The sequence below is a fragment of the Cibotium barometz genome, chromosome 36 (assembly GCF_041138505.1).
Source record: "Cibotium barometz isolate CiBa-2024 chromosome 36, ASM4113850v1, whole genome shotgun sequence".
NCBI classification, from domain to species: domain Eukaryota; kingdom Viridiplantae; phylum Streptophyta; class Polypodiopsida; order Cyatheales; family Cibotiaceae; genus Cibotium; species Cibotium barometz.
This window is the reverse complement of record NC_141081.1, coordinates 45,435,961-45,450,592: the sequence shown is the minus strand read 5'-3', so window position 1 is coordinate 45,450,592 and position 14,632 is coordinate 45,435,961. Positions and strand designations below refer to the sequence as shown.

General features: G+C 42.8%; 1 protein-coding gene across 1 annotated transcript in view; it reads left to right on the top strand.

Annotated features, from left to right (window-relative positions):
* Positions 1–14,632, top strand: part of LOC147617941 (monooxygenase 3-like) — a 48,795-nt gene that overhangs the window by 21,881 nt on the left and 12,282 nt on the right. Inside the window, exons 2-5 of the mRNA XM_086776208.1 lie at positions 8,834–8,892; positions 9,149–9,295; positions 9,490–9,552; positions 9,637–9,802. Of these exons, the coding sequence (XP_086632334.1) occupies positions 8,834–8,892; positions 9,149–9,295; positions 9,490–9,552; positions 9,637–9,802 (435 nt within the window). The remainder of the gene's footprint in view (positions 1–8,833; positions 8,893–9,148; positions 9,296–9,489; positions 9,553–9,636; positions 9,803–14,632) is intronic.

Below are 14,632 nucleotides of genomic sequence, written 5' to 3'. Positions count from 1 at the left end.
AGTTGTTTTGCTGTAATTTCCCATTTTGCATGTCAGCCTGCTTCTTATAACAATCTGCTTGCACATGTCCAGGCTTACCACAATAAAAGCATCCACGTGTATCATTATATTGCCTTTGCCAATTTCCACGACCTCTTTGACTCCCCCTGCCTCTGAAATTAGCCTCTTCCACCTGCGTGTTGTTGTGAATTCTGGGACTGTTGTTGTTGTTGCTGCTGGCCATAATTCCTGTTCGACCACCTCCTTGACCGCGTCCACGGCCTCCTCTACCTCGTCCTCTTCCTGAACTTATGTAGAAGGCCTGTTGCTCTGAACTGTTTTTGTTTTGTGAAGACTGTTGGTCTTCACCCAAGCTCTTTTCTTCTATAATCAACATAGACACCAAATCTGTAAAATTGGGAATGTTTTCTCGAGTCTGAATAGACGTCTTGAACGCCTTATATTGTGGCCCGAGACCACGTAGACAGACTTCCACCTTATTATCATCATCTACTGAAACACCAATAGATGCAAGGGATTCCACATGCATAGTCATTCACAGACATACTCTTTTTCTCCACAGTATGAAGTTCATTCTTCAACTCATTCTTCAACTGTATCTTGCGTGCCTTGGTATTTGTTTCATAGAGTTTTACCAAGGTGTCCCACGCCTCCTTGGGGGACTTGGCATCCTGTATGTGCCCAAATCATGGTGTCCTGTATACTGATAGAGAGCCAATACATAACTTTTATGGCTCCTTGGTTCCAGTGCTTAAACTCTTTCACATCTGCAACAGTCGGATTGATCTCCGGTGCCTCTTCATGCTCACCCTCTATGTAGTCCCAATAACCCTTTTCCATCAGGAAATTTGACAACCTGAACCTCCAAGCATGGAAGAAGTTCTTATCAAGCTTCTCAGCAACAATCTGGTTTATGCCATCATTTGACATCTTGCCACACACAAATTTACCAGAAATAGCACTTTTATCCAGCACAAACTGCTGTATTTTCTGCAGCGGTACTGTAGTATACTCAAATGTCACAACCAGTGACCTCAATGTGCATACATACACCCAATGGCAACTGTTGACCTCCTTGCAACACACACAGTGTCTGCACAGCCAATCTGTCTTCCTGCAGTTCTTGAAACAAAGCTCTACAGAGAATCGATGACTTACTGGCAGTGCTCGAAATCGCCTGCTTTCTGAAAAACGGAGGTCCTGACGTGCCCGAAATGCATTTTCGGCCCAAAAAACTATGTCCGATAGGACCCTATAGTTGCCTAATAGTTTTACTCCCACGAAGAAAGCTCCTCAATCAGAGATCATTTGCCGGTGCCTCCCGTAGAGCTCTCGACAAGGGTGTAGTCGCCAACACAAATAGGGAAGAGTAGTTGAAGCTCTTACCCTCGTACCGCTTCCAGTGCTTCTCTTGCTTGCAGCTCAACCCTTAGCATGAACTAGGCTCTGATACCATGAAAAGATACAAGGGAGAAGAGAGCTTGAGCTCTTGCAAGCACACACACTCACAAAACCCTAATAGAGAACACACAAGGTGAGAGGCAAAAAATCTTCTTCTTCTTCACTCAACACACCATATACAAAGATAAGAGTACACAATATAAAAAGGTACTCAACCAAATACATACTAGGGTTCTCTATAGTGTGAATCCAACTAAATGAGCTGGCGCTATAACTATGCCAGTCTCTAGAATGGCTGTTACATAGCCTGTCATCCCACTTGCCGCATATCACCCATGATCTCACCAACCATGCCAGTGGTGTAAGTGTGGGGCCTATCCCCAAGGCGGGTCATCAGTGTCCACCGCCTCACTAGATGAGCTCGATATCTCAACAAGGAAGTTCTTCCAACTTTCCACCTCCAAAGAGACACCAAGGTCCTAACCAGAATGTGGAGACGGGAAGCTTCAGAAATGAAGCAAGACCTTTCCCCCGAAGTATATTCTGAGAAACTCCGACTCTCTTCAGAATGCAAAGGGAAGAGCTTCGGAGCGAGAACAAATGCTTCGGATGTCAGGGATTTGGGCACCAGCTCAAGGATTGCCCACCTCCTTCGGTGGGCCAAGGAAGCCAGGGTCCCAGAGTTCAACCGACTCCTTCACATCAGTCCAATCAGGGTCCCCCGTGCCAGAATAAGGGTAACCCAAGAAGAGTGCCAGCTTAGCCTACAGCCTTCATGCAAAGCAGTCTCCGAACTCCCTCCCAGAATTGGAATAACCAAAGAGAGAGATTCCCCCAAACAATGGTCATTCCTATGACCTATTCTATATTCAAATGAAGCTTCTCATGAAGCAATTCTCTAATCTAAAAGTAATTTCTATGCTTGTCAAATTGAGGCCAAATAAGTGGCTTTTTAATGCTTTTATGCTATTTAATTCATGAAAAAATTAGGAATCAAGTCCATAATTGGATATTGATCCAATTAATGGTTGTTCCATCATATGATATTACTAAACTTTATGTTTTCAAAATTATTGAGAATTATCAATGATGGCAGCGGAGCTATGGTAAAATTTTTGAAAAATTAACACAAATCATTTTCATTCATAATATAAAGAGAAGACTTCCTACCATATTCTAGGATTAATCATCCTAGATTAATTGAATGATTCTCATTATAATAATGAAAAAATTGATTTTTATGTTTATGCATAAATAGTTAATTAGGAAAAAGAGGAATTTCTAGTAATCCATTTTTATGTTAAAAGAGTAATCCCCATGACAATGGAAATCCATGCATTCCAATGAAGTAAGAGAAAAATTTGGATACTAAAATAATGTATATTTTATTTAAAAATTAAAGAAGGATTTTAGGTAAATTTATCTTTTTGCATAGATAAATTTAAATGATGAAAGAGGAATTCCCACTATATTGGAATTCAAATATTTAAATGAGGAAAGTGTAATTCCTAGTGTAAACGAATTAATGGAGATTTTTATTTAAATTTTAAGAGAAAATTTAGTTAAATTTATCTTTTTGCATAGATAAGTTTAAATGATGAAAGAAGAATTCCCACCATATTGGAATTCAAATATTTAAATGAGGAAAGTGTAATTCCTAGTGTAAAGGAATTAATGAAGATTTTTATTTAAATTTGAAGAGAAAATTTAGTTAAATTTATCTTTTTACATAGATAAGTTTAAATGATGAAAGAGAAATTCCCACCATATTGGAATTCAAATATTTACATGAGAAAAGTGGAATTTTTAGCTTAATGGAATTAATGAATATTTTTATGTAATTTTTAAGAAGAATTTTAAATAGATTTAATTTATGGTAAAAGAGGAATTCCCATGATAATTGGATTGCACTCATTAAAATGAGAAAAAGAGAGATTTCAAGTTTATTCAAAAAAAATAGGTATGATATTTAGTTAAAAAGAAGAATTTTTATAATACTTAAGAAAAGATGGATTTGAATTAAATTTTAGTGTCAAAAGATGAATTTCCACCATAATTCTACCTAATGAATTAAGGTTGTGAAATTATGTGATAGAAGGAATATCTTTATATATTTTAATTGGTAAAATCACTAAATGGATATTTATCGAAAACTAGATGTTTATCTGAAGGGAATCCTTGTAGAACTAAACCGAATGGATTTGGTTAGACTACGAGAGGGACGGACAATAAACCTACTTGACCATCTCTCGATCTGAATCAAGTAAAAACTTCGTGACCAATTCCAGTTTCTAATCACAAAGAATAGACTACCGGAACTAAACTAGTTTTTCCTGACCGAACTCACCAAGAATCTAGTTGGACAATCATACTGAATGATGGGTAGATTACCCTGATGAGAGATCAAGGATCCTCATTATAAAACTGGGAATTATGAAAAAAGGGTTTTTGGAACCAATCTCAAATTGGAATTTTGCTTGCATTGGAACCTCTAATTTTTATTCAAAGGACTGTTTTACGCCAGAATACTGGAGGAAGCATTTGGCTTATGTTTTTCTAAGAGGAGGTTTGTTGGAACCGCTGGCGGGGAGTCGTCAAGGAACGTCGCTCATGGCAAAGCATGCCAGCTTCGGTACGGTTAAAATGGTGCGCTTTCGGTACGATGGGTGAGGACCAACGAAGCGGTCCCTGAGTGAAGTGCTAGGACACTTAAGGAGGATCCTAGAGGGTTCTGACCAAGCGATGCACGAGCTCGCGGTTGATAGGACACCCATGCATACGTCGAGAAAGATTTCGGATGGACTAAAAGGAAAGATTTTTGGGAACCAAATTTTGATACTAGATCTCGTTGGTTGGCCAACTGGAGTCCAGAGGATATTATTGTAATATAATAGATTTGGAATTTTGGAAAATGATGATCAGAAATATTATGATTTCTATTGAAGAATTGTTTTAAAGCCAGTCGAATCTGTTATAAATGGTAATTTCATATTGGGTGTGTACGTGGTATGTCTACCTTAATTTTTGCATGAATCTCCGGCTAGGGGGCCTGGGAACTATTTTCCTCTTTTATAAAGAAAATCCACAAATACAGTGGTCGGGTGGTTGGCTAACCCATGGGCCGTGGATCAGAGGATTCCTGAGAAACAACTAAATACGATTAGTTATGTTAATTAGTTTAAATCCTGAGAAGACCTTGTTCTGTGGGAGGGGATCAGCGGCTGTGCCTCGTAAATGAGGATAAAAGTGGTGATTCCATGGACCAAGTGCAAGTCTCTTCTTAATCTGACTATGTGACTTTAGGTTCGGTCAGATCAGCTTAACTAGTTAGGACTTTGTCTCGTTAGAGTAATTCCCCGTTAGAAGGTTTTTCCCATGGCGGAATCGCCAGTGCCTTCCGGGCGAGGGGTCTTCCGGGCCCGGTCTCGGAGGGACCGCCTGGGCTAGCCTCTCGTCCCGGACATCTGCGGGCGAGGCCCGAGTGTGGATCCCCGCCCCGCGCGGGAGGTCGACGCCGCTTCCGCCGCCGGCAAGGGCACCGCGGAGGGGCAGGGGTCTCACAGTCTACCATTTGGTCTCCTAACAAACTTAGAGAAGAGAAGGTTTCTACTTTTAAGGATAAATGACTGTTCAGTAGACCCTGAGATTCAGTGGAAAGTGTACCAAATATGTCACTACTCGTAAATAACCGATCTTTGACATAGAAAGTAAATATCCCAACTACCTACATGTACTATCAATGCCCAGTGAATGAAAAAAATTATGGCTACTAATAGATCACTGATGACAATGGAAACCTACAAAGTGAATGAAAAATTATAATGTAGAGTGTGAAAATGATACGTAGTGGGAATGTAGAAATCATGATAATGTTGATGATGCTGTTGAAGTTGTTGAAGATGAGCTCAAAGATGCGATGTCAAAGATGATCCTATCGGCACACCAAATGCTGCTACTGCTATGTAGAAAAACACAAATCAAACAAAACTAGTTCGAACTAACACTCCTTGGGATGCTTGTGAAAACCTTACAACATGTGAACAAGCCCTCACACGTGCCCAAAATGCTCTGAAAGGCACAAAAATATTGCTAACATAGTTAACACACACTATAGGGTATGGCTTCTCCACCTAAGAGGATAGCTTAATTCGAGACTATCAAAAGAGAAACTCGAGAGAAGATGACAAGGGGGTGAAGGCAAAGAGAACCTCCTCTAATACCAATTGTTGGAGTGGAGATAAAAGTAGCAACCCACACATAGATAAAAGTACATACACTTGGGAGAAAATACCTCTTGATGAAGAAGAAAAAAGTGCCCCGGCCCATTATTAGTTTATGTCCATGCATCACTACCATATAAATGGCTACAAAAATTATACAACTGCGAGTTTGTAGACCCGTGATGTGAGCTTGTAGACTCATGATGTGAGTTTGTAGACTCATATGATGTGAGTTTGTAGAGTTGTGATGCTTTGAAAATTTTATAGAATGTGTACTTATGGGAAGTATTTTGGCATAGTTGATACGCTTATGATTTTGTTGTTATTTTTGAAATTAGAACTGTGTGTATGGTGGCTCAATGACGATGTGAATGTAGTGACCCACGACCATGAGTGTAATGACTCACGATCGTGAGTATAGTGACTCATGACCATGAACCTACATTAATTCTAAGAAATACATGTATCAACAATTTATTTCATGGCCTCACATCTAGGAGCATTTTCACCATTATTGTTAGACAATTGTGTGTGGTGTACATATTCCCATCAAATTTGTTGGATCTAAATATGGGGAGATAAAGGCAAAAAGAAACAACTCAAGAACACATTGTGAGTTGCAAAATCACGCATATGAGTCTAGACTCTGTAGATGAATGATGGGATTATAGAGAGCATGAAAACTTTATTAACTACCTACTTAAGGAAATAAGTTGCAAACAAATTGACTATGCCTATAATGCTTAAGTTCCTCGCATCGTTGAACTTAAGAAAGGTGTTAGAATTTACCATGTAAAGGGACAATGGAAATCATGTAAGGAACATGTACACTTCTCAAAGAGGCAAGATAAAGATAATTTGGCTATATGTAGTCTTAGATATGATTGGATGAGGAGATATGAGGACTACATATAAACATGAGCTAATAGCACTTTATTCTTTTCTAACTATTTGTATATTCCCAATTTTCCATATGTAGTTATTGATCAATCCACGTATATAGATTAGGGAGAGTGTAAAAAATAAGATCCACTAGTTCCATCAAACTTTTAGCTTGGCACATTAATAAATAAGTCATGTTAGGTGTTTAAACGCTTAACATCATTTATTTTACTAGCCTACCTAGCTAACAAGTTGATGAAACTAAGTGTTATAAGTCATGTTAGAGGTGTTACATATTTGATCACAGTAGTGGTGGGTTGAGAATTGTACCTTCAAAACAATCATGCTACCTAAGACTAAGCCCCTCTTGGACCTTCAGACAACATGCTACCTAAGACTAAGACCCCTCTTAGACCTTCAAAACAAATCGTGCTACCTAAGACTGAGCAGCCTCTTGGACCTTCAAAACACTCATGCTTGCCTAAGAATAAGCCCCCTCTTTTACATTGTCCAATATCCAAGTGAAAAGCACCTTTCTCTAGGTGGTTTCAAGACAATCATGCTACCTAGGAATAAGCCCCCTCTTTTGCATTATCCAATATCCAAGTGAAAAGCACCTTTTTCTAGGTGGTTTTATGCAACCTACAACAATGATCAAGGTAGGAAAATTGTTAGCTCTTGCATTACTATTACCACCACCATTGTTTCCATTGCACACAAACAACATCATAACCCTTATCACCCTTGCATGATTTTTATCACAACCATTGCCTTCTTTGAGTATGCTCAACTTTCTTTTCTTTAAAGATATTTTTGTTCACACTAGGCAGGTCTATGAATATTAAGTTGAAAATGATCCGTCATGCTTGAGTAGGTTGAATTAAGGTTTGATTTTGGAAATTTTTGCTTAAATCTTTAATGGATTTTTTGTGTAGTAAAGGATATAAGAATTATAAACATGTATTCTTAGAGTCTGGGTTAGTTACATTCAAACATGTGAGTAATGTCCAAATATTTAAAATCTTTGTCTCATAATATTGTGAATGCATGAGTTCCACATTAATCCCTTTATTACATAAAGTCTTTATTGCATGCATAGGGTCCACTTTAACTAAGTCTTAATCACATATGGTTTAACGTTAAAATAACAAATCAAGATGGATAAATCACAATTATCCATTCAGTGTTTTCTTACGTAAGATCTTTTAACATAAGAAAGCTTATTTATCAAAAGTTGTATAAATTCTTGAAATAACAAATTAAGATGGATAAAATCATAATTATCCATTAAGTGTTTTCTTATATAAGATCTTTTAGTATAAGAAAGGTTATTTAGCAAAAGTTGTATAAATTCTTTGTGTTTTGATTTGTTGCCTTTCCTTTGTCCAAACACTTGCTAATCAAGAAATGGAGTTATAGAACAACTTAATGTTCTAATATCTTTCAAGCAATCAAGTGGCTAGTGTTCATCATTATTTGCTAAGGTGTTTTTTAATTCATGATGATTGTCTATTCCTTTAAATTTATAGGAACCCACCTAGTCCCTTTCTAATTACTCTGTTATAATATTTCTTATGGGGGACGAATATGTAAGCGCTTACATGTGTATGCTTTGTGAGATGATTTTTAGATACTTCTCAATTTGCACGTGTGCATTTTTTCGATTCTTCTAGGGGAGAAGACATTAAAAAAAAAACACTGAATCACATTTTGCATTCAAGCATGCTCATAAATATATGGTTGAAATTTACGGGTTCCCAAACAACCAGTGGAGAGAAAAGGATGCTCATTAATATATGGTTGAAATTTACGGTCACAATTTGGACTCTTTCCTGCCACCTATAAAAAGGATGGCTGAAGAATCGATGCGCAGAAGGAAGAAGGCGCGCGGGTCCAATACTAGTATATATAAAGAGAGAGAGAGAGAGTGTGTGTCAGAGTGTCTTGTGTTTTTGGAAACAAGCAAGGAAGAGAGCAGCAACGTGGGGTGTTCAATGGAGAGCGCAGCAGCAACACTAGTACATCAGCGACTTCTTCCGCTAGGCTTCATTGTAGATTGCACGTGCGATTCTTCACGAGCCCGCGCATCTGTACGGCTTCGGACACGTGGCACATTCCGACAGGAACAGCTGCTCCTGAGTAGATGGCGTGGCAGCACCAGATTGCTGCGTCAGCAGACAGCTAGACAAGGCATGCGTTGGGAGCCTTTCACCTTGGCCTCCTCTGGCTTCACCAGTAGCAGCAGGAAGAATGCTAGAGTTGCTGTTGCTGCTGCTGATGTAGTTAGTGAGCCCTCTGCGGCAGCTAATGCTGCCAAAAAACCTGTGCAGGATGTGGTGATCATCGGGGGCGGCATCGCCGGCTTAGCGACTGCTTTAGCTCTTCACAGGTAATGCTATCCCTTGTCATGTTGTTTCTCTATGCTCCTAAAGCTCAAGATGCCCCCTTCTTCCATGTGTCTCATTCGGCCTCATCAGCTTCCCAGCTGGTTGCTTCAGCAGTGAAAATACGGCAGAGGAACTCTTATGTGGATGGCCTGCTATATGTGCAGGATTGAATCCCTTACTGTCTGCTGCTTGTTGTACTTCGTGAAGCCTCAACATCCTCCAATCAATCAATTATCTTATTTTGTAATGCTGCTGCAGATTGGGAGTGAAGTCGGTGCTGCTAGAGCAATCGGAACAACTGAGGACGGCTGGATCCACCATAGGCATCTGGACTAATGCATGGAGGGCACTTGAAGCCCTTGGGGTTGCAGACAGCTTACGTGAGAAGTTTGTGAGGCTTGCAGGGTGAGTGCGGCCGTGTTTTTTTCTGTAGGAGTTTTTTAATAGTGATTATGGCCTTAAAGTTATTTAGAGGTTCATGAATGCTAGCCTTGAGGCCATTGAAGTCTTTCTTCGAAGAGCATAGCGCAGGTGTTATGTTTGTGCTCTGTCATGTTGTGTCAATTGCACTTTGTAAATGTTTGTTTGCTCTTGTGCAGACTTGAATTCTATGCTGCAGATGGTAATTGCCTTTTAAGCTTGGGCTTTCCGGATGGAGCAAGGTATGCCATTCTCTGGTGAATTTCATATTACATTGTTCATAATGTCCCTACGTCTGTTAAAATGCTTATGTATAATTTATACAGGGATGTTGAGTTGCGCGGAGTTGAGAGGAAGGCCTTGCTTGAAACTCTGAGAGAGCCCTTACCAGATGGTACGGTTTTTTACGATTCTCAAGTGGTTGGCATTCAAAAGCTTGATGGGGGCTATACTGAAGTTCAATGCGAGAATGGGTTGACAATACAAACTAAGGTTTCTCTCTTTTTCTGTCATCTTCATGGATTGTAAATGGTCAGTGTCTCATACTTTGCTTATCCAGACCGAGCAGCAGATGGCTTGTCTCTAAATGAAACTGGTTTGAGCGACTTGTAGCTGCCATAGAGGCTTAGAGCTATCTCAACGCGTGTGAAAAGTGAATGCCTAGGTGTAGTGTAGGTGTAGTGAAGTCCTCCCTGTTTCACTATTTGCCATAGTTCTATAGGAGGTGGTGATTGATCAGGGGTCCCTCTGAAAGTTATCAATCTTTCTTGAGGCCATTTTACTTGGTGGGAAAAGTAGCTGCTATATATACTATCTGATAGGGCATGTGGAAAGGTAGTGCTCTTTGGTCCTATCGGGCATGGTTGGCAGATGGTGTGAGTGCTAGGTGATTTTGGATCTCTGATCAGCCTAAAAGCTGAGCTTTTATGGGTACAATTATCTCCTAACCCTGAGCAGAGAACTCCGTCTATAGCCCCTCATGATCCCTAAATGGATCCGCATGCTTAGGGGAAAATGTTGCAGGCTCTACTTTGAGTCCCCCTTGGCTTGTGAAGCATTTAGAGCTGGTTTTCGTTTGGGGAAGATGGAGCGACTGCCATGAAACCCTCCAAATGGGGAAAGATCAGAGTGGCACTCGCAGCTACCTTGAGAAAAACAGAGAGCGGTGGGAGGTGGGAAAAACTGAGAACAAGGGTGGGCAAAATGAGTTGCTTGAGGCCTTTGGGATGGAGAACTGCAAGCCTATTACTTCGCCGATGGACCCGAACACAAAGTTAACCGTTACTGATCCTTGTGAGCCAGTTGATGCCTCGGAGTACCGGAAGTTGGTTGGTTCATTGATCTGGTTGCGGAACACCAGATTGGACTTGAGCTTCTCCGTGGAGCTGTTGAGCTCTTTTATGCAGACGCCATTGAAGTCTCATTGGGACGCAGGATTGCGGATCTTGCGGTATCTGCAGAGTACGAAGGATCTAGGACTCTTTTACACAAGAGGGAATGGAGTCAGGCTCCAAGGTTGGAGTGACTCAGATTGGGGAGGAGATCCAGACACGAGGAGATCTACTTCAGGATACAGTTTTACCCTCGGCTGAGGAGTAGTTTCTTGGAGCAGCAAGAGGCAGCCAACTATTGCCCTTTCTTCGACAGAGGCAGAGTACCGGGCTACTTGTGGTGCTGCTTGTGAGGTTGTATGGCTGCGGAGGCTGCTAGGCGAGATTGGGTTTCCACAGGGGGAGCCCACAGTCATCTAGTGCGATAACCAGAGTTGTATAGCTATTGCTCGGAACCCGGTTTTCCATGCCCGGACCAAGCATGTAGAGATACAGTACCACTTTGTACGTGAGAAGATCTTGGCTGGTTACATCTTGCTACTTTATTGTTCGACGAAGGACAATGCGGCGGACCTCTTCACGAAGTCTCTACCTCAGGCTACGCTCAGGCGGCACTCCAGCTCCCTTGGGTTGGTTTCACAGCCAGGAGCTGAGAGGGGGTGTTAGAAGTCATCTCCTGTCTATATTTATACACCAGGGCCTCTGTTGTGGGTGTGCCCGCCCTGTATAAGGTGTTTTATCATTTTTCCTCACTCCCCGTATTTTTCTCTATTTTTTCCAGTGGTGGGGAGGGATGCCAGAGGTTGGCAGGAGCACTTCAGGGCTGGCCGACTGTCCCAACTGCAGTCCTGTGGTTGGCCGACTGCTCACACATCATTCGTGGGCTTCTGGATTGCTGGCCGACTGGATGTATGTAGTCGTGGACCTTTTCACTGCTGGCCGACTGCTCATGCAGTCGTGGAGGCCCTTCAGTGCTGGCCGACTGCTCACATAGGGGCATATAAATAGGCCCCATGCCCCCACCACTTCCTCATTCAGTTTTCTGCGGGATCTTGTGTATAGAGAAGAGTTTACACACCTATCTCTCTGTGTTTCTTGTGCTGTCTATTTTCTGCATTCTACTTGCTCTTGTCTACCCAAGTTTGGTTATCATTTCCGCTGCATATTCTGACATGGTATCAGAGCCCTAGGCTCGTGATAGATCTTGGGAGTTTTTCTGAGCAAGAGGGGGAGCATTAGGCTGCTGATTGGTGGACTGTTTTGGACTGTTTGGGAAGAGAAGGTGCAAGAGGAAGGCGGGCTAAGGTGCTGGACAGCCACTTGCAAGTTTACAGATTTTTTTTTTCCCACCCACCCACCCTTTCAGGTTACTCCCCGCGATGGCAGATTTACTAGAGATGGCTGAGAAGCACGTGAAGATTCCGACTCTCCCCACGTTCCCAGTGGATCGTCAGTTGGACGGGTCCAATTATGGCATCTGGAAGGTCATGATGGAGTCGGTGCCGGAGTCATATGACCTTGCTGATTTTATCATCATCGGGGTTCCACGGCCGGAAGCAGAGGAAGGGGAGTTACTGTCGACGAGGAAGGACCGAGAGGCACAGACACACATGTGGGATCGTGTCAACGCTAGGGTCCGGTCGTTTATTTTCCTCAATTGCACACCACAAGTGATCAATCATGTAAAGCACATGACGCTGGCGAGAGGCATATGGCAGCACTTGGCTTCTTTGTATAACAAGGTATCACCCATGAAACGGATCTCCTTGGAAGTGCAGATGCGGGTTATGAACCCTGCAAAGTCTTCGACGATGCGGGAACACATTAACAAGTTGCAGGCCCTTCAGCAGGAAGTCCTACATGTGGGAAAGAGATATCATCTGAAGACATGGCCATCACTTTGCTTTCCCACTTGCCTGCTCAGTATTCTGCTTTCTATTCCTCGTTGATTACGAGTGGCAGGCTCAGCACCATAACCTGGGAGAAGCTTGTGCCAATGGTCTTAGACCAGGAGGAACGTTTCACGAACCCTCCTCACAGCGGAGGTTCGGAGGCCTTAACTTGCCAACGGTCGAAAGGCCGGAATAACAACAAGGGCAAAGGGAAGGCTTCACCGGAGAAGTCTTCTGAGAAGAAGCCTGATTCAGAACGAGAGAAGCTGAAGGCCGAAAGATCTTGTAATGATTGTGGCGAGAAAGGCCACTACTGGAGGAAGTGTCCTAAGCGGACAGGGAAGAGTGCTGATTCCTCAGCCTCAACTGCAAAGACTCCGGCATTTGTGCACTTAGAGATGGTGGACTCCGATGCTTCATCATCTTTGAGTGAGGAGGCAGTTGGCTTCACCGTGAAGGATACCCGAGAATGGATTCTCGACAGTGGTGCTTCCAGGCACATGACTCCATCTCGTGACTTCTTTCTGGATCTGAAACGGCAGTCAGGTCGCATCTTTATTGGCGACAACTCCACTATTCCGATACATAGTGAGGGCCGGATGGAGATTATTCCCGACGGCAAGGGGGGCAAGCATGCTTCCCGTGTTCTTTATGTTCCTGCTCTGGGTTTTCATCTTCTGTCAGTGCATGAGGTATGCAAGACATGCTTTCAGTTGGAATTTGAGGAGCATTCAGTTGCTCTAAGGGACCGTGAGACTGGCCAGGTAGTTTGGGAAGGCGGTGTGGAGAATGGTATCTACAAGCTCTTTGCACTCTCCTCATTGACAGGTTCTCAGGTCGGAGATTTGTGGCACTTTCGTTTTGGCCACTTAAATGTGGATGCTTTGAGGCGAGCTTTCCGAGACCAGATGGTGGTTGGCTTGCCAGATGTTAGTAGTAGGCAAGGGCACTACAGTTCTTGCATACGTGGTAAGCAGCACAGGGAATCCTTTCCGAAGCAGGCTTCCAGGCGGGCTTCGAAACCATTAGAGTTGATTCACACTGACTTGTGTGGACCTCAGCAGATACCATCTTTGGGAGGATCTCTCTACTTTATGCTGCTTGTTGATGATTGTACCAGATTCACGTGGGTCTACTTTCTTTCCCAGAAGGACCAAGCTTTTGCTCGGTTCAAGGATTGGCACGTGATGGTGGAGAAAGAGTCTGATTTTAGGTTAAGACTCTCAGGGTTGATAAAGGAGGTGAATTCTCCTCGACTGTATTTTTCAGATTTTGTGCAGATCATGGCATCAAAAGGGAACTGGCCAATACTGGATCGCCTTCGGAGAATGGAGTTGTTGAACGCAAGAACAGGACTGTGGTGGAGATGGCGAGGACCATGCTGGAGCATTGTGATCTTCCTCGTCCACTTTGGGGAGAGGCTGTGGCAACGGCTGTCCATACCATCAACCGATCTCCGACAACTTCAGTACCCCATATGACTCCATTTGAGGCATACTTTGGCAGGAAACCTGATGTCTCGCACTTCCGTGTCTTTGGGAGTGACGCGTATGTACATATTCCGAAGAAGCAGAGGGGGAAGCTTGACTCCAAGTCCCGCAAGCTGGTATTTGTGGGGTATAACTCTCTTTCCAAGGGATACAGGTTGTATGATCCAGACAGGAACGAGATTGTTGTCAACCGGGATGTGGTCTTTGACGAGCATGTTCCAGTATCCATTGTCGCGAGGAGCCACCACTTCTTGGAGATCCAGAGGAGTGTGATGATGATTCCCAGACCATCATTCCAGTTGATCAACCTCAGTCATCATAGGAGGTTGAGCCCGCAGCTAAGTTGGTACCGAGGCCGTCGAAGCGGTCTGTCATTGGTGTCAAATGGGTCTTTAAGACCAAATATGCGTCTGATGGGTCGGTGGACAAACACAAAGCCAGACTTGTGGCTAAAGGTTATGCTCAGCGGCTAGGCATTGACTACGAGGATACCTTTGCACCGACAGCGCGGATGTCCACGATTCGGACCATTCTTGCCCTTGCTTCTTCTTAGAGGTGGCCTGTGTATCAAATGGATGTAAAATCTGCGTTCCTTAATGGTGACCTGCA